The sequence below is a fragment of the Scatophagus argus genome, chromosome 14 (assembly GCF_020382885.2).
Source record: "Scatophagus argus isolate fScaArg1 chromosome 14, fScaArg1.pri, whole genome shotgun sequence".
Lineage (NCBI taxonomy): Eukaryota > Metazoa > Chordata > Actinopteri > Scatophagidae > Scatophagus > Scatophagus argus.
Window position 1 is genome coordinate 14,222,076 of NC_058506.1, and position 27,092 is coordinate 14,249,167.

Here is a 27,092-nt window from a genome sequence, read left to right on the forward strand (position 1 = left end):
TTTAGCTCGACGATGGGAGCAGAGCAAACTAACTGGAATTAACACCACAGTATTTGATTTTACCACCAGGTGTCGGCCTTTCCTTTGGACACCTGACAAAGAGGGGTATTTTCTTAAAATGACTTTTGTTCTCACCTTGTCTTACACACTCACACACACACCTTTTGTCACACTGATGACCGTCTCCCTCCCACCCTCAAATGCAGCTCAGAGTCAGTATGTGAAGGCGACTGAAATCAGTCTGTCAGGATCTTCTCTGGTCTCTGTACTGATCATGGATTTTTCTGTCTACCTCCTGACTCTGCTTTCTGTCTTCTCTCAGTGCACAGGTAGGACACACACACACATACACACACACACACACACACACATGCATAAACTTACAATACTTGGATAATTAAAATACTTGGGTTCAGTTTTTTTCCTCATTAATTTGGCAGTTTTGAACTTGAAAAATCATTTTTATTTCATCTCAGTATTTAAAACATCATGTTGTTGTTGCTTAAAATATACTGAAGAGATTGTTGCAGCGTTCCATCAAGTCACATCTACTTAAAACATTTAGTTTACAGCTGGAGAAATAATTATTATTGATTGTCAACCTGTTGTTTTTTGTCTTTGTTTTTTTTGTTTTTCTTGGGGGGGGGATTTTTCATTTTCATGATTATTTTCATTCATCCAGTCAGTATTCTGCTGATTATTTTCTGAATTAATTGATTAACGCAGGAAAAGAGTGAAAAATATCGTTCAAAAACTGTTGAGCTCAACACGATGTCATCAGTGTTTCATTTGTCCAAGCAACAAACCAAAACCCCAAAACATTTTAAACATTTACTGTCCTATAAAACAGGGGGAAAGCAGCCATTTTTCCATTTGAGAAGATTGAGCTGAAATGAATGTGACAGATTTTTGGCATAAAAAATCATCAGAAGAGTTGCTGATTAATTTTCTCAGTTAACTAATCTGTTAATGGCCTAATCTTGGCTCTGAAACTCTACTTTCAAGTGGACTTTGCTTTGTTTTAAAGAGAGACCCTCTTACTTCTGTTGAAAACATCAGCTGACATTAACCACCACAAGCCACGCGTCATATCAGAGCAAGTACAGCTGTTTTAAGTGCACTGAACTGAGCTGTTTTCTACTGCTTATGAGTTAACCATATTGTTTGTAAGAGGAGGAATATTATTTCTTATTTCAAAACTCACTTTGGGTCACTTTAAAGACAAAATAGACTTAATTGAGTCCATTTTTGAGGATGCTGTTAGATTAGAAAATATCATGTAATTACAGGGAAAACAAAATAAAAATAAATCAGTGCAGGTGGGTTTACAGTGGATTGTCTTTGGTGTGACTTTTTTGTGCTGCTCAGTTTGACACAGGTGTATGAGCCAGGTGGAGTAAAGCCAACCTCCACCTGTGCATTGTTCTCAGGTGGTGAGAACTGTCATCCCCTTTCAAAGAAGGGCATTGTGGGAGGCAGCAGGGTTAATCTGTGTTCCTATATTAGCTAAATGGTTCTCTATAGAGCCCTTCATTCCCACCGCAAAGTCAGACACCGGAGTTTCATTCACATCAGCAATACAATACACAACCGCAGCACAAAACTAAATGACTTCACCAGCACCTGTTTGTTGGACATGTTTTAATGCAGAGGTGTAGAGGCAGTTAAGGAGTTGAATAAAAGCTCTCTGAGCTCGTGATCCACTTCATGCTGAATGCAATCAGTGTAATCACAAACGCTTTTGCACGACACACAACTCGTTCATCTGAAAGATTAAAAATATCTCTTTAACTACAACTTGCTGCGTTTGGTGTTAATCATTAAAGGACAACAGTTTTAATTGAACTCAATTAATTTGTGAACGCTGTATAACAAGTGAGGCTTGTCCATTTATTGTAATGCCATGCAAGTCATTAATGGCAATTTAGCTTCCACTTACTGATTTAACAGGCAGTTTTATGATCACAGATGCCATCTTTATCATAAGCAGGTATGTTTATTTTAGCAGTGTAGATCAGCTTGAGGGATATAACTGTTAACTCTGACTGAGGACATTGACTTTTTGAGAGCAAACAATGAGAAATACAGAAAAATCTACTCGCCATCAGGCCAATAGCAGAGCTTCTAATTTCACGTAGCAACAGTCGTATATTAAACAAAGTTTTATTAACAGTTTTCTTCAACATGCTGGTGCACCAATGCCCACAAAAAACTCAAATACAACCAATTTAAATGATTTCACTTGTCTTTACTTTTCACACAGTACAGTGTCACATAGAAAGCAGGCAACACTGTGGCCAATAGAACATCAATCAAATCAAGAAGAATTAATTAAGAATTAATGCTCATTTGCTGTGTCGCTGAGAGGAATAAATTGTATGTGTGCGTCTGACCTGAGTGCTGTGATTTCTCTCCAGCTCAGTGGTGTTACCAGAGCCAGTACTCCTGTGATGACACATGCAGAGGTAAGACCAGATGCAAAGACACAAATCCAAAATTGCCAGATCTGCCAGAGCATCACTATCATTAGAATTACTTTAACCCCTCAATACTTGATCTGCCTTAGTGTAAAAAACTATTTGACTGTTAGTACATTGCCAGACTGACAAACTTCTGTGGAAGCAAGACGGCATATTTTTTTAAAAGTATCTTTAATCAGGGGATCACATGATCACTTGTACAGTTTGAAAAAGAGGTCACTTCTAGTTGTGAAACCACTAGACCACCACCTCCTCAGCGACTTCCTTCAGCTCTGGCACAACACTCATGGCACACAACCTGAGTGCTGTGATCCACTCTCACCACTTTCATAATTTCATATTCACCCACAACAGGCGACCATTTTCAGCTAAAAAGCTGAAAACAGACAGAAACAGACACAGTTAGCAATTAGGTGGTGAGAATAATGAAGCATTATGAAGTGTGAATACCCACAATGCAACTGAATGGAGTCTTTCTTTACATTCACCACAGCCTCCTAAATGCCCTCTTCATTCAAATATCACACCTCCAGTTTGTGACCCAGTTTTAACTGGATGTCTCTAAGAGCTAACCCAGCAGCTTCTAAAATTTGATAGTTTTGTTTTTTATGCAGGTAAGTCAAATAATCATTCTTGATCACCCAAGACATTTCGCAGCAAATTCCTTTGTGGTGCACCTAAACAATAAGGGAAAGACAGCTGAGAGCAGAAGATTTTATCCTGAATCTCGGTGAGATTAGCAGTACAAGCAACATTTTTCACAACAGACAGGGTGAACCGATGGATGTTTTTATGGATGTTATATAAATCTTTAAAGGCTTTGTGGGCAAGAATCACTTGGTGTAATCAGCCCCAATCGGCTGTTGAAAGGAGACTAGTGTGGTTTGTAACAACCAGCTAACCTGTTCTCTAAGTAGTGTGAGAAAAAAATATTTGATAATGTTGTTGTTGCTGCTGCTGTTTGTGTATTTTAGACCCCAGCCACTGGGCAGCTCAGTTTCCCAGCTGTGGAGGATTACGGCAATCACCAATTAATATTGTCACCAACAAAGTGCACGTTAACAGCGCCCTGCCGCCCTTCATCTTCATCGGTCACGCCAACACCATCAACATTACAGTGGAAAACAAAGGACACTCTGGTAACAAAGGGACCATTTTCTAGTTCTCAAATGCTGAACACCTGTGGTTTATTATTATAGTTTGACATCTGTATTAAGAGAGTCTCTCTTCCCTTGTTGTAGCTCACTTTATCCTACCTCAGCTGGTGCGACTGACAGGAGGAGCTCTGCCTGGTCACTACAGAGCCGCCCAGTTTCACTTCCACTGGGGAGGTAATGGGAGGCCAGGATCAGAACACACCATCGACGGAGAGAGGTTCCCCATGGAGGTACGTCACACAGGAGCTGACATATCATTTGTTATGCAGAACATATTTTAGGTAACGCAAGGATCAGCATGCTATGCTCACTATAGTATAATTCATTTTGTTGTGTCTGGGGTTCCAGCTCCATATAGTCCACATCAAGGAGCCATACGGCTCCCTGGCAGAGGCAGAACATGATATGGCGGGTATAGCTCTGCTTGCCTTCCTGTTTGAGGTAACACATTCAGATGTGTCTTCATAACTGCATTCTTAATAAATTTATAAAACGTGCCACAGTGTTGATGGTGTTTTCCTCACAGGAAACAAGTGATGATCATCCCCATTTGGATGCAGTAATAGCTGCTTTGGGCCGAGTACAAAACAATGGTATGAGCTTGGTTACTTAAATCGGAAGAACATAACCTTTTTTTCCAAGTATGAGGTCCTTAAATTTACTGTCTATCGTACAGTTTTACCCAATTCTAACCCTGCTGCTATGTTCCTCTGCTTCTCTGTTTCTGTGTGAAGGCAGTAGGACAGTGATCCCAAACTTTCGACTCAGTGACATTATCCCATCGGCGAAGGATCTCCACAGTTACTATCGCTATGTGGGCTCCATGACAACTCCAGGATGTGAACAGGCAGTTGCTTGGACGGTGTTTCACAGGACCCTGTCCATCAGCAGTCGACAGGTGAGCAGCTGTAGAGTGAAGGTTGCATTTCCTAAACCCGGTAGACTGAATGATGTCATTAAACATCATGTCAAATGAACTTTTTTATTTTTTTAAACTTGCCTTGAAACACAGTAAAACCTTTTGAGGTTCTTCAGTTGATTCATTAAATTGCTCAGATGTGATTGAGACACAACAAAAAGAATGAGTGATGATATATTATATCTCAATGCAAAATACAACTTCCGATTTTTAATTAAAATAGGAATTGTCTCTTGTAATGACTGTCATTTGTAAGAGCTGAAAGTGAATGTCAAACAACTGAAGGATCAGTGCTCGGCAGCAACGTTTTCTGTCCCTTCTTTGCAGAACAACAAAAATGCGACTTTGTACTGCAACCTTAGACTACCAAATGCTGCATCTGCACTCACTTTCTTTCCTGTGTGAAGATCCAGTCAGGTTCTCAGTCAGTTCCTCTTTCTTCTCCTCTTGGCTGCAGCTGGATGCAATAGTGAAACAGTGTCGATTCTGGACAGGACAGCCCATGACTGACATCTTCAGACCGACGCAGCCTCTGGATGGCAGAGTTGTGTACCGGTCCAAGGCGAGTGCACCTCTGTCGAGTGTGGTCCACTTGTGGTTCGGCGTCCTGTCAGTCGGGCTCGGGACAACGGGTCTGATTCTCTGACTCAGCATGTGAAAGCACCCGATTTAAGTAACAAAAGCTACTGTATGTATAAAGGCAACTTTTTGTGTGTGTGATGATCAAACGACAAACTTTGTGCTAATGATTATTCACTAAAGAAAATGTCAGCTTCATTTGCACATAAACTATGACGCGCTACATTCTGTTAAATGACTGCTGTGGCAGTGAGAGAAGTTATTGTGCAAAGTCTCATTTAAAATTTTTCATTTTTTTTGTCATGTCATCATCCACAACCATAAAATGCACACATTTTACATTTATTTCAGAACATTAATTGCTCCTGGCATATTACCTGATGAAAGTGGTATTCATGATGTACCCTACTGACTTTGGTGCCTTGAGTCTATGAGTGAACTTCCTGTTGGTTTGTCATGGAATTTTGGTCACACATTCATGTTCCCCTCAGGATAACCCGTCATGACTTTATTGTTGTTGACAGCTTTACCACCAAATACTTTCATTTCATAATTACTTTCCCTCCGGCCTCAGCTATACTTTATGTTTAGTGCTAATTAGCAAATGTTAGAAGGCCAACACAAAAAATTGCTAAACATCAGCGTTAGTTTTTGTGAGCATGTTAGCGTTTAGCTCAAGGTGCCTTACAGCCTGCTGTGGACTTGGTGAACTGACTTTTCAGTTAATCAAATAGTGACACTGGCTCTTTAGTCATCATTTCTGAATTAAGAGTCTCCCAGCTCACCTCTGGATAACACTCAGTGAGTTTTAATATCCTGCAGCATATGAGGAGTAGAGATGTTGACCTCAGGAGGCCTGTTGTGTCATTAGGAATCAATATTTAGTTTTCACACAGTATGGCTTTGCATCATCTCTAATCTACTTTTATGTGTTTCTCTCCAAGAATTGTAATGAATATAAGGTGTAGAATTAGAGGTTCTTCATTCTCACAGTTACAAGCTATTCTTTTTTTATTCCTTTAATTCCTCTTTCCTCATCATGTATATTGTTCTCTGTATTGTTATCCCTACAACAGGAACATAGATTGAACATAGATAAGATTAGATAATCAAGGTGTTTCCTATTTGTACTTGTTTATTTGTGGGAAAACCAAATAAGTTCTAAATGTACATATCGGTAAATACTTGTGATTTTCCACCAGAGTGACAGCCTCTCTGTTTCTGCTTATGATATAACCTCCATAGTGTTTTAAGCATTGTTTTGTGTATGATCAACATTTGTGAAATTCAAACTGGGGAGAAATCTGCTGACAGTTTACTATATATAAAAAAAAAGAACAATAAATGGCCAGTACAACCAATGAATTTATTTTAACCAGTGTAGGATAACCAGTGAGTCTTTAACAAGTTGGCATTAGGAATCCTCCAATTGGGTTTTTCATGATAATAATAATTGTTGATTTTCTGTCAATAGAATGTGACCTGCTTATTGAGCAAGTTTATGTATAAAACCCCCAAAAACTCCACAAAAAACCTGCCTTACCCCACCATTTTGTTCTCATGTGCAGGTCAGCTTTATGAGGTTAACTGTACATTGGCAAAATCATATGTACATTAAATCAAGTAGAAAACTAGAACACATTTACATTTAATATTAGAATTATGGACGTTCACACGTTTGTTGTTGTCTCGACTCTTTCTGCACCATTAAAGAGCAACAACTCGATCCTTTAGACAGGGTTAGACAGGAAGATGAAAATCCCTGTGGTGTAGAAATCAATCAGACTTAATTAGATAAGGTTGTAAACCCAATTTGATGAACTTTTGTTTTTCCCACCTTATTTTGAAACATCCCAAATTTGAAGAGGCAAAAAAAGGCACTTCAACCTCAACCCCACATTTCATGCTTATTCCATACAGCAAATCTGATTCATAATTTTAAGGTGAAATTCGGTCGAGGTCACTGTGCCAGTTTCTTAAGCCAGATCCTCAGGTGTTCCACCTGCGCGGCAATGCTGCTCTTGGCGGTGCCTCCGGGGGCGCTATACTGCTCCACACTGCTCCTGTAGTCCCACACTGAGGACACGTCACTGTCAAACAGAGGGCTAACATGACAGAAGAGAGAAGGGAAAGCGAGAGGAAATTCAGAACCCATGAGAGGAGAAAGTACAGTAATGTTTCAGAGAGTTTAGGCTCTTTGGTGTGTGTGGGAATAAGAAGAGACTCACCTAATAGCACTCAGGTCCTCCACAGTGAGTTGATTCAGAGGAATATTTCTGGATTCAGCTGTGAACACAGCTTTACCAGACATACCATGGGCCTCTCTGAATGGCACCTGCAACACAGAATAACAAAGAGCTGCACTACAACACACACAGATGTAAACAGTAGTGAAAAACACATTCACTACTGTCTTTATTACAGCTATGCTACATAAAGTATTTTTTCATCCATGTGTTTTCTGTCCTCAGTGGTTCTTGTCATTCACCAGAAATTCAAAGTATTACAAGCAAAAATAGAAATAAAAAAAGGCTCAAACTTGGGACATTACATGTGTGTGCGCAGCCGAGGCAGATCAATTTATGTTGACTGGTTACCAAAAACAAAAGTCATAACTTATAGTCATTGTGTGGTCAGTGTCACTGTCTTACTGGCACCGACCACATTCACACTGACTTTGATTTTCTTTTCAAACTTTTTTGGTAATTACTTTGTGAAAATGTTCTCACAATGTGTACTACACCTAAATGTTACTCACCCCCTTCCTCACAAGGTAATAGGCCAAGTCAGTAGCCAGCATGTCAGGACTCAGGGCGGCTTCCATCACAGTCTGGTCGATCTGAGACACAGGAAAACAACACAAAGTCATTTTATCTTTTGAACGGCTGGGAGGTCCACGGCAGGATTTGTTTTTAGCATCCTTTTGTTCAAGATTATTTAAGCAGTGAGGCACAAGGGGTTGGTAAATAATATTCTGTCTTTACATTTTGTTACTAAAACTGACAACATGCAACTTGCAACATACACTTGATGTGCGACTGCAGAAATCAGCACAATACTGGTTCACTGAGCTGGACACCCGAACTGAATGAAAATGAGTATAATTAGATTAAATAACACAAGGTTAGCCAATCTTCTTTTTTTAAAAAAATAAAAGATCTGAAAATAATAAAAAATACTGTGCGCAGTGCAGTAAAACTGGTTAAAGTCTAAATACAGATGGTCATAATTCAGTTTATTAAAGACAGTTATATTTTGCACACATTATTATGATGTAGCAGACAAAAAGAGATGTTTATATAAAAAGCACCTTCGCACCCCAAGTTGAAATTTTTGATCTGCAACTACACTGTACCCATGAGACAAAGAGGTGTTTTTATCTTTTACAATTTACTAACGTGACTTAAATCTCTAACCTTGAGCGTTGACATGACTCCAGCCGTCACCTGCAGCACAGCATGAACAGTATCATAGCAGTCAAACATGGCTTCCTTATCCTCCTGAAAAAAGGGTGACCAGAACAAACACAGCGCAGCATTAGAGAGGAAACAAAAAAAAAGTCCTTCTCATGAACTGAAAGCCCACAGAGACACACTTTGATACCTGCAGGTCTTTGTTGTAGGTGCTGGGCAGGCCCTTCAGCGTCATCATGAACCCTGCGCACTGAAATACGGACAAAGCAGAGTTAGACAAAGTACAAAATGCAGCAGTAAAGTGTGTTAAAGCAAGTCTGGGTGTGCTGCTCTCTAGTTTCATGACACACGAGGGCGCTGGTTTTCCAGAGGAGAGTTTCTATCAGAAGGTGGAAGGAGTGAAAAGTCTGCACAAAATGCACCTTTAACATATTGATCCTCCTTTAATAAGTGACAGAGAAATATTTGAGCAACATTTTGCAACAGCAAGTAAAAAACTTGAAGGCAAATGCGGTCGTCATTTGCACTAACGTATGTGTGTTTTCAAAGGTGTGACGTAATTATATCAAAATATCGCCACTTAGTTTTAGAAAGGCACATTAAAGAGCCATTTCAGCATCATCGCTTCTTACACACGACCGTTTATTTTCTTCTATCATTAGATAGAAAAATGGTCGAGAGGCAACGTTAACTTGCAAAAATCAGCCCTTCTGTGAGCACATAAACACATGATTTAACAAAAGTCTTTTTCATCTTACTCTGCCAAAAACACGACCTGCTTTGCTCCTGATCAGCTCCAGACTGTCAGCGTTCTTCTTCTGGGGCATCAAACTGCTGCCTGTGCTACACACACACACAGTTAAGATGAGAAGTGAAGAGAAGGGAATGGGTAAGTGGAGGTAAACACATGCTTCAGCAGCACAATAAATGACTGGGCTTTATGAAATGTGGCACAGTTCACAGTAGTAACATGAAGATTTAAAGTGAACTTTACAAAAGTGACAGACATGAATTTTCACTTTGATATCGTAAAGTATGTGACATAAACTCTTAACATCTTGACTGATGGGAACTGTAGCCGATGAATGCCAACTACTTCTTTTTGTTACACTGACGAGATGTACAATTTTATCATCAAGGACAGAAACACCACCAGACCTGCCATATTACATTTTGGTCTAAAACAACACGTTCAGGTTCTTCAGCTACAAGGCCCTTAAATAAAACACACACAGCTTAGGGCACAAAACCACAAAATGATGATCCGATTCAACTTGTACCAATTTGAGAACATGTGCACTCAGCGATTCTGGGTCGCACAATGAAACGCAAACTCACCTGTAGGCATCAGAGAGTGTGATGAAGGAGAACTCCTTTGTGCTGTACAGCATCAGGTCCTCAGCCATCTTACTGAGATGGGTCAAACACAAGGAAGCCCAGAACAAGAACTCCACTGAGGAAACACACACACAGACACACACAGACTTGAACTTAGACAACACTCTCACTTTATATGCTTTCACGGTTCGCATCCATTTATGTAGCTGACTGAGCTATATGGTTTAGGTACCAACAAAGTCCCTTTGGCCCGTGGCATCCATGCTGTTTAGACTGATGTCATCAAAGTCCAACTCTACAGATCCAGATGGGGAGAAATTATATAATTTCAGCTTTTAAAAACACATATTTCATAAATAAAATTTTGTCAGGACAGTGAGAGGTCGGCCATTTTTATCCTGACCTTTACGCAGCATCTCCCTGTCAATGTCAAACGGTGTCCCAGCGATGGCGCCACTGCAAGCGACAAGAATCATTCTTAAAAGATCGCGTCTGTGAATAAATCAGCGTCTGCGACAATGTGTGTGTGTGTGTGTGTGTGTGTTCATGGCGTACCTGCCGAGAGGTAAAACATTCACTCTTTTCTTGATCTGCTGAAGCTGGTCCACATCTCTGCTCAGAGCAACAGCATGACTGAAGGTTCGGGCGGGGAAAGAGAAGCAGCAGACTCACATAAACAACACATCATTTCATGTAAACAACAAACAAACAAACGATGCAGTGTACGTTTCATTTTATAAACTGCACCTTAAGATCCAGTGGCTCCATCTGATTGGCTGGGCTCTCTGCATGTGTGTGTAACCAGGAAACAGGACATCAATTTCTCTGAGGTTCGGTAAAGAGGTGACAGAAGACGCCACATTGCTGTTAAAAAAGCTCAGTTACATTTAGATGTGTGTGGTGTTTGCATGTACCAGTGAGTGTTTGTCTCACACTGCTGCCCGCTCCACCATGGTCGAGATCAGCTGTACGGCGTCGTCTGCCAGGGTTGAGATGGCATCCCGCAGCCACAGCCTCATGTCAGTGACAACCTGGTCAACCCAAACACACACACACACAATACACAGTCTCATGATACTTTATCAGCTGGCCCTTACATTGAAGTGATACGTGTTGTTATAAATGCTGCAACTCCAAACACAAATTCAGTCACTGCGCTTCTGATACTGTGAAGACAAACCTGGTCGTTTCTGCTCCTGCCAGTGTGCAGCTTTCCTGCGGGTGCACCAATCAGCTCCTGGAAAAACAGGAAATAAAAGTGCACAATAAAATGTCTCATCACAACTGCCACAGAGTCTTCAAAGCCGAAGAAAAACAGGATATCTACAGCCCACGAGTTAAAGAATAAAAACACTAAAACTATCCACACTCTCTGGCTGATAGTTCACTCAAATGTTCCATGAGAGAGTGACATTCAAAACATGGCGGCTGCTGTTATGCCACCCCCCGAAAAAAGAGAGGAAAAGCAACAATGTGTTAGTCCATCTCTCAATACTCGAGTATTGTACAAGTATGGAATAGAATAGAATAGAATAGTCTTTACTGTCACTGCACATGGCATAACGAAACTGAGGGAAATTGTCCGACTACACAAACAATACTTGTTAGTGGTTGAGTGAGTTGAGTGATGGCTTTGGCCTTTTTGTGGGATTCGTTGTCAATAAAGACAATTTTCAATATCACCAGATCTAAATCACCCCGGATCTAAAAACCTGTTATACCAGGACTGTAACTCGCTAGGTAAACACCCGCTTTCACAGTTTTGGGAATTGTTCCCGTTGGTAAAAGACTGTTCTCGAAAAGCTATTTTCTAAAATCTGGGAATGCAGCAGTCACACAGGGCAGCAGAAGCTTGACTGACTTCGGTACAGCACACTGTATAAGCAGTACAATGTCACCATAACCAGTGGAAATAATGCTACAAATGCAGCAAAATAATTTCTGTTTCCTTGCAGAATTATGAGGCCTCCTTCAAATGTGCCCTGTTAAAAAACACTAGACGTGGAACAGACCATGAACTGTCATATTCTTATTCTTATGGGAAATACAACTCACTCCTGCAGAGCTATGAAGAACAAGCTTTACCTCACCTTCAGCCTGCGCTCATTGGCTGTATGAATGTCTTCATCTCCAGGTTTGATCACAAAAACACCTTTGGACCACTCTTCAGAGATCTGGACAATAAAAAAGTGACTGTATCAGTGCTATGAAACAGCCTTGCTTGTCTACAAATTCACTGTTAAATAGCGGCATGTAGCACACATATATGAAGCCACTTTTGCAGATATTTGTTTCGAATTCTTCACATCAATTGTGCTCATTGTAATGATCTCCCACTGAGAAAACAAAACATCCACCCCGAAAACTGACCTGACTGTTGGGGTGAAAGAATAACTGAAGCTGTTTTTGGCAGCTGACATCGGTCACATGATGCTGGTATTGTTCACCACACACTCGTCAACAACACAGACAGGATTTCTGTGCCACGGCACATTTCCAGCTGTCATCTATTAACTCACATCTACCCTGAAGGTCAGACATACTTGCATTTTCTTTGCATGAACGTGTAAAAGCACCGTGTATCAGGGAAGTCATAATCATCCAGCTTAGTCATTTGCCTGCCTGGACTTGAAATCAAAGTTGGTCTATCAGCTGAATGGCGCGCCGCATTTGTTTGCGTGTGTGAATTCACCTGATCCAGCCCGCGTGAAATCTGGTTCATCTCGTCCGTGGTGACGAGCCTTGCCTTTTCCAGAGCCTTCACATACGCTTTGCTCCCTCGGATGTCAGCATCCCACATCTTCTGGTCATAACCGATGGATTTGTTGAAGTTCTCCATAACAGGATCGGTGTCTCCCACGAAACGACCTCCCCAAAGTTTATTTCCCTATTGAGCAGCACATGCAGAGGGGCCATAATGTGTTTAAATCGCTACAATCATGTTAGATATACACATTTAGCGGGCACAATGAGGCTTTGACCGGAAAGCACAGTTTGACAGAGAGCTTTAGGCTCCAGCTGGGCGTTAAAACAACATCACGTAGTTACCGGCGGTCCTGCTGCTAAACATCGACTTTACCTCTGTACTGGCCATGTTCATCGACGACGGGTATTTTGCCCCCTGGTACACAAGTCAATACCGGAACGTCTTGCAGTGTTCTGAGACCGACGCAATCTCTGTTAAAGCTTTGCTTGTCGCGCGAGCCTCAGTGAATGACGCAGCGCAGTCTGATTGGGACGTTCCTGTCCAGGCCGGTACTCTGACCTCTGTGTTCAACGCGCTGTTAGTTGCAGTATTCCCCGAAGCACCAGGGGGCGCACAAACAAAATACAATGCGAACAAGGAAGAAATCAAGAAGTGGGAGGTTTTGTACATTAAGGCAGTTTTTCCTCGCCACTGTCGCCAAGTGCTTGCTCAGGGAGGAATGTTGGGCTCTCTCTATTTACAATTTAATTAAAGAGTCTGGTCTAGACCTGCTCAAATTGGAAAGTGTCATGAGATAACTTTTGTTGTGAATTGGCGCTATATAAATAAACTGAATTGAATTTAATTGAATTTGGGCAGCCAAAATAACACACACCAGGAAAAGAAAAACATGCATAAATATTTCATTTGTATAAGTATTTCTATACATATAGACACCTCTTTCAAAGTTTGAAAAAATTACGATAACACTGTGTACTGTTGTACGATATTTTCCCAATATTTATGCATATTTTTCTTTTCCTGATGTGTGTATACATTATTTTGGCTGACTCTGTATGTGTCACCGGTTATATCAAATATTAAAAACTTTTTGTATACATGAGTGGCTGTGCAGTGAAATACAAAAATTAGGTTGAAAATTAAGCATTTTCAGGAAATATATCTAAAAACTCACTAATTCTAAGCAGTAAGCGACACTGTATTAAGGTGGCAGGAAAGTAGTACACACAGATGCTGTCTGGAAAAGAGGGGAGGATTCTTACGTGTGGTGAAATGCAGAGCAGACAGATTTCAATAGTTAGTGAGGAGACACAATCTTTAAATTTCAGCAGCAAAATCATTCCACCTGCTGGTCACTGTAAGAAAACAGATAATCAGTATGGGTTCACACTACAGAGCAAGCCCATGGAAAGGGCTGCTGGGGTATTTAAGTACCACAATTAATGAACTGATAAAAAAGGCGCATGAAAGATAAAAAGAAGTGTTAGAAGGTGTTCAATTTAATGAGATACATGGTTAGATTTAAGTGGAAGGCTTTGAAAGAATCAGAATCAGAATACTTTATTGATCCCTGGGGGAAATTGGGATGAAGCTCTGTTATACATATACAAAACTTTGATGAGAGCCGCTTGATATTTTAGTTTCATGGTGTATGAAACCGCTGGAAGTGGTTTGAGAGGACTTATTTGAGGTTAATATGATCTTGCTGAATCTATCTACTAATGGATTTACATTACTGTTGGATACTGACACCTTTTGGAAAAGTTTAATTTCATTTAATTATTTTATATTATGGCTAAGATTAGGTCTGATTAAAACATGTAGGACTCTACTACACCCTGAAAGGGAAAGTGTCAGATAATGCGAAGTTCCCTGCAGATCGATTGAAGGACAGGTTGGTACATATGGGGAAAGAAGCTGAACAACATATGTCTCTCAGAGGGAGGAACATCAGGTTCAAATATATTTTTAATATCCATAATATAACTTCTTTATAATGTCATGATGTTACATTCCAGTAGCATACAGTCGGTGGAGGTTGGTTTGTACTCCGCCAGTCAAACAAAGAAGGAGATTGACGGTTGATTGCGTCTTACGTCTTAAGTATGGAGATATTTCCGGTCGAGAAGAAGCAAACAATCATCATTCTTAACTTAAAGATTTGCCACAAGTGGCTGACTTATGCCCATGTAATAGATTAAATAAACTGGTGTTCCCACTTTGCATTACAAGGTGTCTTGCTGTTATTATTGAAGGTGCGCTGAATTTAATTTATTGTTGCAAACTTACCTGTTTAATTATTATGCTATTTATTGTCTTATTTTGTTGCTTTATTATAATGTATTAATCATTAAGGGGATTTCCTATTTTTATTGTGTACATGAGCTGCCAAAATATTCACTTTTTATGTTTGAGAGTGTGTTTTATTTGCCATAAGTGTAAAGACTCAATAGCTCAATAACTAATCTTCTGTGATGATGTTGAGTGGGTGGAAAAGTACATGGAGCAAGTTGCTGTGTAGGTAACTTTGTTAGCTTGTTAACCTAATCCAGGTGATGTAGCTATTTGATTAGCTGCAAGTCTGATACGTTTGGTTTCGTTTTGTTTTAGTGCATCTTGAGCTGCATTGTTACAGCTGGCTGTGGATGCTGATTTTCTGTTTTATTGTGTAACGAACGCCACACCCACATGCCCAGGCAGATTTAACTGGTGTGCTCTGCGGTTTGTTACAGTCTGCTGTCTCTGAACTCCTGGTAGGTTGACTTTCACTAAATTCCACCAAAATATTCACTTTTTATGTTTGAGAGTGTGTTTTATTTGCCATAAGTGTAAAGACTCAATAAGAGTAATGGCCACCTTAGTTTAGTTCTATTTATTGTTGTGTTTTTAGTATTGAGTCATAACTGTCAGATTTATATGAATACACAAAATGACAATTCCTTGTAAGTCATTAGAAATTAATGCTATTTTTTTGCCCTTTTCTGTAGGTAAGACAACTCAAAGGACCAATGGACAAATTTCTTTTGAAAGTACCAGTGTTCATCTGTGTGATGAGCTCTACATTCAAGTCATTATTAGTCATTAGTAAATAATTCAAACTGTTTTAAATGAACGTGTGCACCTTTACCACAACATGTTGATTTTTGAGGCTATGGATTTATATGGATTTGGCCATTTTATCTGACTTCTTATAAATGAAATTGGCTCTTGGCCGGAAGTTCTGGTGATACCACATAGATGCAAAAAGTCCTATTGGCACTGATGAATCTCCAAACCGATCAATCTTTCTATCTCTACCGTGGTCCACTGTCCACTTAGTTAACATCTTCCTTTTGATTTAAGCACATAATTGTCTGTCATTCGCCTCCGCTAAATGCAGCTGTGTTGCCAAATGTTTGGCAATGCAGTGTCTAGCCTCTATTTACAAAAAGCTGTACGTATTTGACTTAATATAACGAATGTTGTCTATCTCTGTGCCAACTGTGTGATAAACAGACAACTTCTCCAGAGTGTGCTGTGGCCCTCACCCAATGTCAGCAGGGATCATCAGTTCTAGCCCCCCACTGCTCTCTGGATAATCAGGTATAGATAATGAATTGATGGATGCTGTAAGATCTAAAACTGGTTTTATTGTATTTAAATAATTCAATTTGTTGTGTTTTCTTCCCAGAGAGAGGAGCCTCATGCAACCCATACTTTCGAGTGGTGCGGGAGTGACAAGAAACCCATAATGCTTATCTACAATCGAGCAGGAACTATTGAGGCCTCGCTGAGGTGAAGTGCACAGTTTAGAAAAAATGCTGAAAAAAACAAAAGCAAGGAGCTTGTTATGGTAAGAGAGGGAAAAGCTATCAGTTCACACTTTCCGTGCAGTTTAATTAAGAATGAACAGCTGACTATAAAGTACATTAAAGCTGTAGGGAAGCAGAAGCAGTCAGTCGAAAATCACTACTATGTTGATCCCAGAAAGAAGGGACCATCTGACGAGCTTGTGATGTTTCATGTGCTGACAAAAGGAGGTAAAGATATAAAGAAAATCATGAAAAACCCAGAACTAAAATCAAACATGGACGAATTAATCGTTTAAGCATGAAAGGGGATAAAGTGAATCAAGCTCTAGCAAGAGACGATCACTTTCTGAATATTGTGTTCAAAATGGACTGTGTGCTCTCTGACAAAAGCGCTGAAGTGACCACTGAAATGTCCAATCTCGTCGACGATCTTAACAGTGCAAAATTCAAGATCATACTGCTCAGTAGATCTAGTCCACCACACAGTAAGTCTGGCAGTCCTGATGATGCTTACACAATGAAAAAAGAACCTCATACACTGGACGGAAACCCTGATCCTCTGCAGGAGTCTGCCACAGCTGAGTCTGTGAGGGACACCACACCAAAAGAGGAACCAGATCTAAATTGTAATGTGGCACCAGAAAATTTTTTGGTGAAATACCAAATTCAAAAAAGACACAAGTTCACTTGTCTTCGCAGTTTGAAGTTTTGGTGAAATGGATGAAAATTCAGCCAGTACCTAAGGGTTATCCTGTACACAATCTTTTCCGTGTGGAGTATGGAAAGAGTGCTAAGACGTGCAGGGAAGTGAGAACGATGAAGAAACTGATGGAGCTCAGTGATTCTGTTTGCCATGTGAGAATAAACGGGAGATTGCTGGAAAGTGGTTTTCTCCTCTTTGAGAAGTTTGTCCTCACAAATGGCCATGTAGTTAGGAACATTTATAATGAGAGCACACGACAAGTTTATGAGGGGGCCACAGTCCATTTCTCTTTCGAAAGTCTGGACCAGGTGGAGTCAGGAATAGAAGTGCAAGAGGTTGCTGGCTTTGAATACGGTTCTGATGAGTCAGGACACGAGTGTGATTGGGCTTTGTTAAGGCTTGGTGGTGATCAGAGATTGCCTGATGGTCTCTTAGCACACTTTGGATTCCTTCCCCAAAGTGGTGGGATTTGCATCATTGGGCATCCTGAAGGTGGTGTGAAAATGATAGATCCATGCTGGATTGTTCCATTGAATGACTGCAAGCGGTCTGTGGAGAGGCATCGTTGTGAAAATGAAATGCACGCTCAGATAGTTATCCAAATTCTCTTTGAGGGTGTGCCAGAATCTGTTAGACAGGATAGACAGGTTGTGACGTACGATACTTGTTTTTATTTTGGCTTATCTGGCTCTCCTGTTTTGGATGAACACTGCAGTGTCATTGCAATGCACACAGGGGGATTTCACTGCTCCACCGTCCTTTGATAAGAGCCGGTCTTGCTGTTATTATTGAAGGTGCGCTGAATTTAATTTATTGTTACATACTTACCTGTTTAATTATTATGCTATTTACTGTCTTATTTTGTTGTTTCATTATGACGTATTAAGCATTACAGTGATTTCCTGTTTTTATTGTGTAACGAACGCCACACCCACATGCCCAGGCAGATTTAACTGGTGTGCTCTGCGGTTTGTTACAGTCTGCTGTCTCTGAACTCCTGGTAGGTTGACTTTCACTAAATTCCACCAAAATATTCACTTTTTATGTTTGAGAGTGTGTTTTATTTGCCATAAGTGTAAAGACTCAATAAGAGTAATGGCCACCTTAGTTTAGTTCTATTTATTGTTGTGTTTTTACTATTGAGTCATAACTGTCAGATTTATATGAATACACAAAATGACAATTCCTTGGGTATTGTAAGTCATTAGAAATTAATCCTATTTTTTTACCCTTTCCTGTAGGTAAGACAACTCAAAGGACCAATGGACAAACCTGTTTTGGAGGTACCAGTGTTCATCTGTGTGATGAGCTCTACATTCAAGACATTATTAGTCATTAGTAAATAATTCAAACTGTTTTAAATGAATGTGTGCACCTTTACCACAACATCTTGATTTTTGAGGCTATGGATTTATATGGATTTGGCAATTTCATCTGACTTCTGATAAATAAAATTGGCTCTTGGCCGGAAGTTCTGGTGATACCACATAGATGCAAAAAGTCCTATTGGCACTGATGAATCTCCAAACCGATCAATCTTTCTATCTCTACCGTGGTCCACTGTCCGCTTAGTTAACATTATCCCATCTTCCTTTTAATTTAAGCACATAATTGTCTGTCATTTGCCTCTGCTAAATGCAGCTGTGTTGCCAAATGTTTGGCAATGCAGTGCATAGCCTCTATTTACAAAAAGCTGTACGTATTTGACTTAATATAACAAATGTTGTCTATCTCTGTGCCAACTGTGTGATAAACAGACAACTTTTCCAGAGTGTGCTGTGGCCCTCACCCAATGTCAGCAGGGATCATCAGCTCCAACCCCCCACTGTTCTCTGGATAATCAGGTATAGATAATGAATTGATGGATGCTTTAAAATCTAAAACTGCTAAAACTGGATAATCAGGTATAGATAATGGATTGATGAATGCTTTAAGATCTAAAACTGCTTTCATTGTATTTAAATAATTCAATTTGATGTGTTTTATTCCCAGAGAGAGGAGCCTCATGCAACCCATACTTTCGAGTGGTGCGGGAGTGACAAGAAACCCATCATGCTTACCTGCAATCGAGCAGGAACTATTGAGGCCTCGCTGAGGAGAAGTGTAAAGTTTAGAAAAAATGCTGAAAAAAACAAAAGCAAGGAGCTTGTTATTGTAAGAGAGGGAAAAGCTATCAGTTCACACTTTCCATGCAGTTTAATTAAGAATGAACGGCTGACTATAAAGTACATTAAAGCTGAAGGGAAGCAGAAGCAGTCGGTCAAAAATCACTACTATGTTGATCCCAGAAAGAAGGGACCATCTGACGAGCTTGTGATGTTTCATGTACTGACAAGAGGAGGTAAAGATATAAAGAAAATCATGAAAAATCCAGAACTAAAATCAGACATTGACGAAATAACCGTTTATGCATACAAAGGGGAAAAAGTGAGCCAAGCTCTAAAAAGAGATGGTCGCTTTCTGGATATCGCGTTCAAAAAGGACTGTGAGCTCTCTGACAAAAGCACCGAGGTGACCACTGAAATGTCCAATCTTGTCGATGATCTTAACGGTGCAACATTCAAGATCATACTGCTCAGTAGTTCTAGTCCACCACACAGTCAGTCTGGCAGTCTTGATGATGCTTACACAATGCAACAAGAATCTCATACACTGGACGGAAACCCTGATCCTCTGCAGGAGCCTGCCACAGCTGAGTCTGTGAGGGACACCACACCAAAAGAGGAACCAGATCTAAATTGTAATGTGGCACCAGAATTTTTTTTGGCTGAAATACCAAATTCAAAAAAGATAAAAGATCACTTGTTAAAAGATTTGGCGAAATGGGTGAAAACTCAGCCAGTACCTAAGGGTTATCCTATACAGGATCTTTTCCGTGTTGAGTATGGAAAGAGTGCTGAGACGTGCAGGGAAGTGAGAACGATGAAGAAACTGATGGAGCTCAGTGATTCTGTTTGTCATGTGAGAACAAATGGGACACCATTGGGAAGTGGCTTTCTCCTCTTTGACAAGTTTGTCCTCACAAATGGCCACGTAATTAGGAACATTTATAATAAGAGCACAAGACAGCTTTATGAGGGGGCCACAGTCCATTTCTCTTTCGAAAGTCTGGACCAGGTGGAGTCAGGAATAGAAGTGAAAGAGGTCGCTGGCTTTGAATACGATTCTGATGAGTCAGGACACAAGTGTGACTGGGCTTTGTTAAGGCTTGGTGGTGATCAGAGATTGCCTGATGGTCTCTTAGCACACTTTGGATTCCTTCCCCAAAATGGTGGGATTTGCATCATTGGGCATCCTCACAATCATGTGAAAAAGATAGATCCATGTTGGATTGTTCCGTTGAATGACCGCAAGCAGGCTGTGGAGAGGCATCGTCGTGAAAATGAAATGCTCATTCAGATGGTTACCCAAACTTTCTTTGAGGATGTGGCAGAATCTGTTGAACAGTATAGACAGGTTGTGACGTACAATACTTGTTTTTATTTTGGCTCATCTGGCTCTCCTGTTTTTGATGAACACTGCAATGTCATTGCAATGCACACAGGGGGATATCACTACCCCACCGTAAAGGGTGGACAGAGTGTCATAGAGTATGGCCATCCTTTGTCCGTCATTCTCGAACGCGTCTTTGTCCAGTTGGTGGAGAAAAAAAGGTTTGACGTGTTGCAGAAATACCTCGCTTACAATTATGCAAAACACCAAAACATGATGATCAATTTGAGGAAACTGGTTCAGAGCAGATATCTTACAATCTTTCAAAATGCATCAAATAATTCAGTGGTTACAAATGACGAGCATTTGAAGGTGTTTTTTGAGTTCCTCCTTCAGCTAGATGAACCCGTCCCAATGGCCACAGATTAAGGGTGCACAGCTAACTGCTGACAAAAGAGATGGTTAGAGTAGTTCCAGCAGTGAGGAGCATTTTCGTAAATTTACTATCATAAATGCCAGAGAAAAGCAGTACACTATTGGTGGAAACTGACTTTATCACACACGCTGACATAATTTGGCAGAATTTTACTAAACTTCTTTGTGTGTTTTGGTGTGTGTTCCTTTTTTAGTAACACAGTATAAAGTTGGTTTTACAAAGCTTATTCTAGAGTCTTGTTTTCTGTTTTTATTCTATGGGCTTAAAGGAGTATGTAAGTAGGCATCACTGAAGTACAGTAAATCTTCCTGTACTATATACCATGTGCACAGCAGCGGCTTGCATGGCCATACCACAGCTCCTTCACTCTATTCCTCTCAGATGGCACCTTGTGGAGCTGTTTCATTGTCATTTGATTTATTATTTTTTTATTTTTAAAACTCTGTATAATGGAAAGACTAACCGAATTTATATTTGCCAAGATAATGTCATATTTGATTGTGCTTTGGGTCTCTCAGCCTGGTGAATTGTTGGCTATGACTGTTTCTTATACTTGCTGATGGCTGAATATTGCTGCGTTGCCACCAACATGAGCTTGCTATGCAGTTACATTTAGAATTCACAAACAGATCATATTACACATAGTATATTGTAGGCAAATTGTGTTGTATTACTGCATATTCCTCATGCATCTTCTGTACAATGTAATTCTTTAGACTTGCATTTACCTTCATAAGACTTGTTATATTGTAATGAATCAAACTCTGTATGACAATGAGCAAGTAAACGCCTAAGAAGCAGTACAAACTTGTGTTTGTGGATTTTATGATGCTCATAGTAAATGTTACTGATATTCATCAGTCCGAATAATGCAACGCTCCTTATGAGTTTTCTTGGGATCTTCTTTAGAGAACAAAACATGTTAAAATTAAGTGGCGTGGTGGACATATTAAAATGTAAAACCAATAAATAACATTGAGAACGAGGATAATAGGGACATTTTTGTTTTTTATCTGAAATAAAATTCGGAACACGAAAGACAGCTTTTTTGCTTCCGAAACTGAAGATCTAGTCTATATTTTTAACACGGACGATTTTGCAACGGACCAACGCTAAGTGCCTGGAGAAATGGAAGTGTAAGAATTTTTGATATTTCCTCCTGATTTTTGTACAGTGTGTTGGCTAATTGTTCATTGAATTTTGTTAATGTGAGCTTTAGTCAAATATTGTGATTAAAGGTAGAATATCTGCGTCTCTGTCGCAGTTTCCATGTGATTTATTGCTGTGGGAAACGGAGTGCAACTGGTTTTAGACGCATTTTCACATCTTTCTGGATTTTAAAAGAGACAGTACTATTTAATTGTAAAGACGAATAAGCTATCGGTGGCAGTTTATTAAAGCAGCTTTTGCTCTATTTTTGCTGCCTACGAGTGTGCTGCTGATTTCCTCCACAGCCGTACGGTGGTCAGCACCTCCCCAACGTCTGTGTGCGTTTTTAGACTCCGAATAAGCCACAAAACACTGGATGCTGTCATGTTTTTATTACATCGGACAGCCGTTAATACAAACTGAGGCTTTGTGTTGCTGGGTTAGTGTTATTTACACAAACGCTCTGCTGTAAACTCAGCCTGACAAGCTGAAATTAAAAAATAAAACAGAAAAGAACAGAACTTCCAGATTAAAAGCTCCAAAAGCCTGTAAATTGACCATTAAGCTGAGATTAAACTTGACTTGTTTTCTTCTTTTCAGGAATGAAAAATGAAATTATGTCTCACTGTTTTACATTAAATCTTGTTGTGCTGTCCAGTTAAGAAATGAAATAATTGTTTGTGTTTCCCAGGTGTTCAAACTCCTGACAGACCTGAAGGAACAGAGGAAAGACAGCGGGAAGAACAAACACAGCGCCGGGCAGCAGAACCTCAACACCATCATGTATGAGGTCGGCAGACGTCCTCTCTTCGCTGACGTATTCCTTCTTTAGGAATCTGTAGTGTCAAATGCACGCTTTAACAACAATGTGCTCACAGTTTTCTCTGCATTTCCACACAGACGCTGAAGTACCTGTCGAAGATGCCCTGCAGCAGGCAGAGTCCAGAGATTGTCAAAGACTTCCTCACCACCATGATGCCTCACAAACTCACAAAGTCAGTGAGGTTTTACAAAGCACAGATGTTTGATTACAAGAAACTGTCAGGGTTTTGTTTTTTTGTTTTTTTTTAACAGAAGTGTCTTTACTGTTTGCTCCTGTGTACAGCATACTGATGGATATTTTTCCTTCCATCAGAGCAGAAAAACTGCTGAACTGATTTCATTATGGTGAATGTGGCACTGCAGTTTGCTTTGAGTCAGTCCCACATACACGGTCTGCTGCTGGAAATACTCGTTGGAGTACCAGATGCGTAAATGAAATGCCCTGGTTGCCTCAACATTAGAAACACATGGACTACAGTTTATTGGTGAATAGCTAGATGGTCGTGTTGTTAAATGTGCTGTCAAATTATGTTTACTGTATGTCTCAGCAAATTTGAGTCTTGCTAGTATATTGTTAGCTTCGTGGCTCATGTCACTCAACTGCTGAATAAAGGTATTGGTACCTTTTATGTCCAGTACAGGCACTGCCTCGAGGTGTCCATAATCAGGAATTAAATGGACGACAGGGAAGCCAGAAACATGCAGTGCGCAACAGACGGTCATTGAGTTAATTATCTTTAACTTATGTTGTTGGACATGCACGTTAAACAAAGCAATGAAAGAAAAAAACGTTTTTAAACATTAAAGTATGTAAATATTTTCTAGTACACTCCCAAAATAAAAATATCAACTTGAAAGTGTGCATAGCATGTTCCCTGGAACCTCTTGTCCATTTTGGAAATTTGAACATCTCTATCTGCTGACATGAGTTGGTGATGGAGCTTGAGGTGAAACTATATTGACAATTGCAGATAACCTGATTTAACACAGTTAAGAGGAGGAACTTTTATGTATCCAGCATTGACCAAGATTTAAAACACAATAAAGGGGAAAATAAAATCAGTTGAAGTTCAAGATTATTTATTGTTCAAACTCTCTCTATTTACAATAAGAACAGATATTGTTTGGTGATTGTCGAAGTCCAACCAGTTTTTTTCTGATGAAAAACCTCATTTTCTGTTTGTGTTCAGATGGTGGAAGAAAGTGAAGAGCGGTTATCAGAGGAGCAGATTGAGGAGCTCATCCAGACAGTTGCAGAGGTCCTACCTGGTGACCCGGAGCAGGAAAACGCAGCTCCAGCAGAGGCAGAGATGGATGAAGCTGGTGAACAGTCATGACTCAGTGACAGGATAGAGATGACTCATTCTGTAGGTGGAGAACTGGGCTGGAGGCGTTTACCTGAACCATTTAGCATCACAGTTTGAATTCAACAACATGGGATGGGACGCACAACGGCTGCGTGGCTGTGGCTTCAAAGGACCTCAGATCAGATCAGCAGGTTGTTTCTGATTTGCATTTACGGAGCTGGATTCAGGTCAAACATGCACAAGCTTCTGTAAGTGCATGTTTTTGTACAGTGAGTCACAGATGTCTTGTTTTGCATCTGACTGCTCTAATTTGTATATCGCATCAAACAATGTTTATGCAGAGACAGTCTGCTATTAACCTGGTTTATTTTTGTTTTTTTTTGGTACTGGCCATGTTCATCGACGACGGGTATTTTGCCCCCAGGTACACAAGTCAATACCGGAACGTCTTGCAGTGTTCTGAGACCGACGCAATCTCTGTTAAAGCTTTGCTTGTCGCGCGAGCCTCAGTAAATGACGCAGCGCAGTCTGATTGGGGCGTTCCTGTCCAGGCCGGTACTCTGACCTCTATGTTCAACGCGCTGTTAGTTGCAGTATTCTCTGAAGCACCAGGGGGCGCACAAACAAAATACAATGCGAACAAGGAAGAAATCAAGAAGTGGGAGGTTTTGTACATTAAGGCAATTTTTCCTCGCCACTGTCGGTAAGTGCTTGCTCAGGGGGGAATGTTGGGCTCTCTCTATTTACTATTTAATTAAAGAGTCTGGTCTAGACCTGCTCAAATTGGAAAGTGTCATGAGATAACTTTTGTTGTGAATTGGCGGTATATAAATAAACTGAATTGAATTGAATTGAATTTGTGTACTCGCGTTTAACTTTTTCAAATAAATACAGAGGCAGCCAAAATAACACACACCAGGAAAAGAAAAACATGCAGAAATATTTCATTTGTATAAGTATTTCTATACATATAGACAATCATGAAAAACCCAGAACTAAAATCAAACATGGACGAAATAATCGTTTAAGCATGAAAGGGGATAAAGTGAAGCAAGCTCTAGCAAGAGACGAACACTTTCTGAATATCGTGTTCAAAATGGACTGTGTGCTCTCTGACAAAAGCGCTGACCACTGAAATGTCCAATCTCGTCGACGATCTTAACTATCTTAAGTCTTGATGATGCTTACACAATGAAAAAAGAACCTCATACACTGGACGGAAACCCTGATCCTCTGCAGGAGTCTGCCACAACTGAGTCTGTGAGGGACACCACACCAAAAGAGGAACCAGATCTAAATTGTAATGTGGCACCAGAAAATTTTTTGGTGAAATACCAAATTGAAAAAAGAGACAAATTCACTTGTCTTCGCAGTTTGAAGTTTTGGTGAAATGGATGAAAACTCAGCCTGTACCTAAGGGTTATCCTGTACAGGATCTTTTCCGTGTTGAGTATGGAAAGAGTGCTAAGACGTGCAGGGAAGTGCGAACGATGAAGAAACTGATGGAGCTCAGTGATTCTGTTTGTCATGTGAGAATAAACGGGAGACCATTGGGAAGTGGCTTTCTCCTCTTTGAGAAGTTTGTCCTCACAAATGGCCACGTAGTTAGGAACATTTATAATGAGAGCACAGGACAAGTTTATGAGGGGGCCACAGTCCATTTCTCTTTCGAAAGTCTGGACCAGGTGGAGTCAGGAATAGAAGTGAAAGAGGTTGCTGCCTTTGAATACGGTTCTGATGAGTCAGGACACGAGTGTGATTGGGCTTTGTTAAGGCTTGGTGGTGATCAGAGATTGCCTGATGGTCTCTTAGCACACTTTGGATTCCTTCCCCAAAGTGGTGGGATTTGCATCATTGGGCATCCTGAAGGTGGTGTGAAAATGATAGATCCATGCTGGATTGTTCCATTGAATGACCGCAACCAGGCTGTGGAGAGGCATCGTCGTGAAAATGAAATGCACGCTCACATAGTTATCCAAACTTTCTTTGAGGGTGTGCCAGAATCTGTTAGACAGGATAGACAGGTTGTGATGTAGGATACTTGTTTTTATTTTGGCTTATCTGGCTCTCCTGTTTTGGATAAACACTGCAATGTCATTGCAATGCACACAGGGAGATTTCACTACTCCACCGTCCTTTGATAAGAGCCGGTCTTGCTGTTATTATCGAAGGTGTGCTGAATTTAATTTATTGTTACAAACTTACCTGTTTAATTATTATGCTATTTACTGTCTTATTTTGTTGTTTCATTATGACGTATTAAGCATTACAGTGATTTCCTGTTTTTATTGTGTACTGAACCCCACACCTGCGTGCCCAGACAGATCTATCTGTTGTGCTCCGCGCTTTGTTACAGTCTGCTGTCTCTGGACTCCTGGTAGGTTGACTTTCGCTAAACTCAGCCAAAATATTGTCTTTTTAAGTTTGAGAGTGTGTTTTATTTGCCATAAGTGTAAAGACTCAATAACTCAATAACTAATGTTCTGTGATGATGTTGAGTGGGTGGAAAAGTACATGGAGCAAGTTGCTGTGTAGGTAACTTTGTTAGCTTGTTAACCTAATCCAGGTGATGTAGCTATTTGATTAGCTGCAAGTCCGATATGTTTGCTTTCGTTTTGTTTTAGTGCATCTTGAGCTGCATTGTTACAACTGGCTGTGGATGCTGATTTTCTGTTTTATTCACCGGTGAGGTGAGTAACCACCATCCCGCCACAACATGTCTAGTGCTCAGCAGAGGCAGGGATTCAAAAAGGCGGGAAACATGTGAGGGAAAACGACTAACTCTTCAATGTAATGATTTGTCCGAAGGTTTTGGGTAAATTTAAACCGAAATGACCTTAATCTGCTTTCCTGTCATTA

The 27,092-nt window shown here is 40.2% G+C and overlaps 5 protein-coding genes across 12 annotated transcripts in view; 4 read left to right on the top strand and 1 right to left on the bottom strand.

Annotated features, from left to right (window-relative positions):
- LOC124070600 (carbonic anhydrase 4-like) lies at positions 1-5,393 on the top strand. Its single transcript, XM_046410610.1, has 8 exons — positions 1-329; positions 2,418-2,465; positions 3,455-3,619; positions 3,722-3,867; positions 3,986-4,078; positions 4,164-4,230; positions 4,372-4,535; positions 5,014-5,393. Exons 1-8 carry the CDS (start codon positions 119-121, stop codon positions 5,200-5,202), a joined length of 1,083 nt encoding a protein of 360 aa, XP_046266566.1. The 5' UTR covers positions 1-118; the 3' UTR covers positions 5,203-5,393.
- asl (argininosuccinate lyase) lies at positions 1,506-24,887 on the bottom strand. Of its 3 annotated transcripts, XR_006845213.1 has the most exons (18): positions 12,966-13,390; positions 12,579-12,773; positions 11,977-12,060; positions 11,067-11,123; positions 10,820-10,917; positions 10,634-10,711; positions 10,442-10,519; positions 10,290-10,342; positions 10,119-10,181; positions 9,887-10,001; positions 9,307-9,391; positions 8,739-8,798; positions 8,552-8,635; positions 7,894-7,974; positions 7,364-7,470; positions 7,005-7,240; positions 5,576-5,583; positions 1,506-1,516 (listed from the first exon to the last, which is right to left on the bottom strand). XR_006845213.1 is itself a non-coding variant. In XM_046410605.1 (16 exons), the coding sequence occupies exons 2-16, from the start codon at positions 12,723-12,725 to the stop codon at positions 7,096-7,098; spliced, it is 1,335 nt and encodes a 444-aa protein (XP_046266561.1). In that variant the 5' UTR covers positions 12,726-12,777; positions 24,617-24,887; the 3' UTR covers positions 6,483-7,095. The 3 variants fall into 3 exon arrangements, 2 of the variants coding, with proteins under 2 accessions (XP_046266561.1, XP_046266560.1); XM_046410605.1 differs by lacking the exons at positions 1,506-1,516; positions 5,576-5,583; positions 12,966-13,390 and adding an exon at positions 24,617-24,887 and having other exon boundaries at positions 6,483-7,240; positions 12,579-12,777; XM_046410604.1 differs by lacking the exons at positions 1,506-1,516; positions 5,576-5,583 and having other exon boundaries at positions 6,483-7,240.
- Positions 15,444-27,092, top strand: part of LOC124070604 (calcitonin gene-related peptide-receptor component protein) — a 24,950-nt gene continuing 13,301 nt past the window's right edge. For 2 of the 6 annotated variants that reach the window (XM_046410628.1, XM_046410631.1), the window contains exons 1-2: positions 26,390-26,610; positions 26,858-26,923. The gene's annotated coding sequence lies outside the window, so the exon portion shown is untranslated. Of the gene's footprint in view, positions 15,623-16,088; positions 16,176-16,263; positions 16,426-18,328; positions 18,371-26,389; positions 26,611-26,857; positions 26,924-27,092 lie in introns of those variants that run through there. The other 4 variants (XM_046410629.1, XM_046410630.1, XM_046410634.1 and 1 more) reach the window with 3 other exon arrangements.
- LOC124071071 (serine protease FAM111A-like) lies at positions 16,372-17,851 on the top strand (the record flags this gene model as incomplete). The annotated part of the gene is given in 3 exon segments (XM_046411504.1): positions 16,372-16,674; positions 16,677-17,099; positions 17,102-17,851. Coding segments are annotated over 3 exon segments (1,476 nt in total), but the record flags the coding sequence as incomplete, so codon positions are not given.
- LOC124071072 (serine protease FAM111A-like) lies at positions 19,140-21,762 on the top strand. Its single transcript, XM_046411505.1, has one exon. The coding sequence runs from the start codon at positions 19,140-19,142 to the stop codon at positions 20,946-20,948; it is 1,809 nt and encodes a 602-aa protein (XP_046267461.1). The 3' UTR covers positions 20,949-21,762.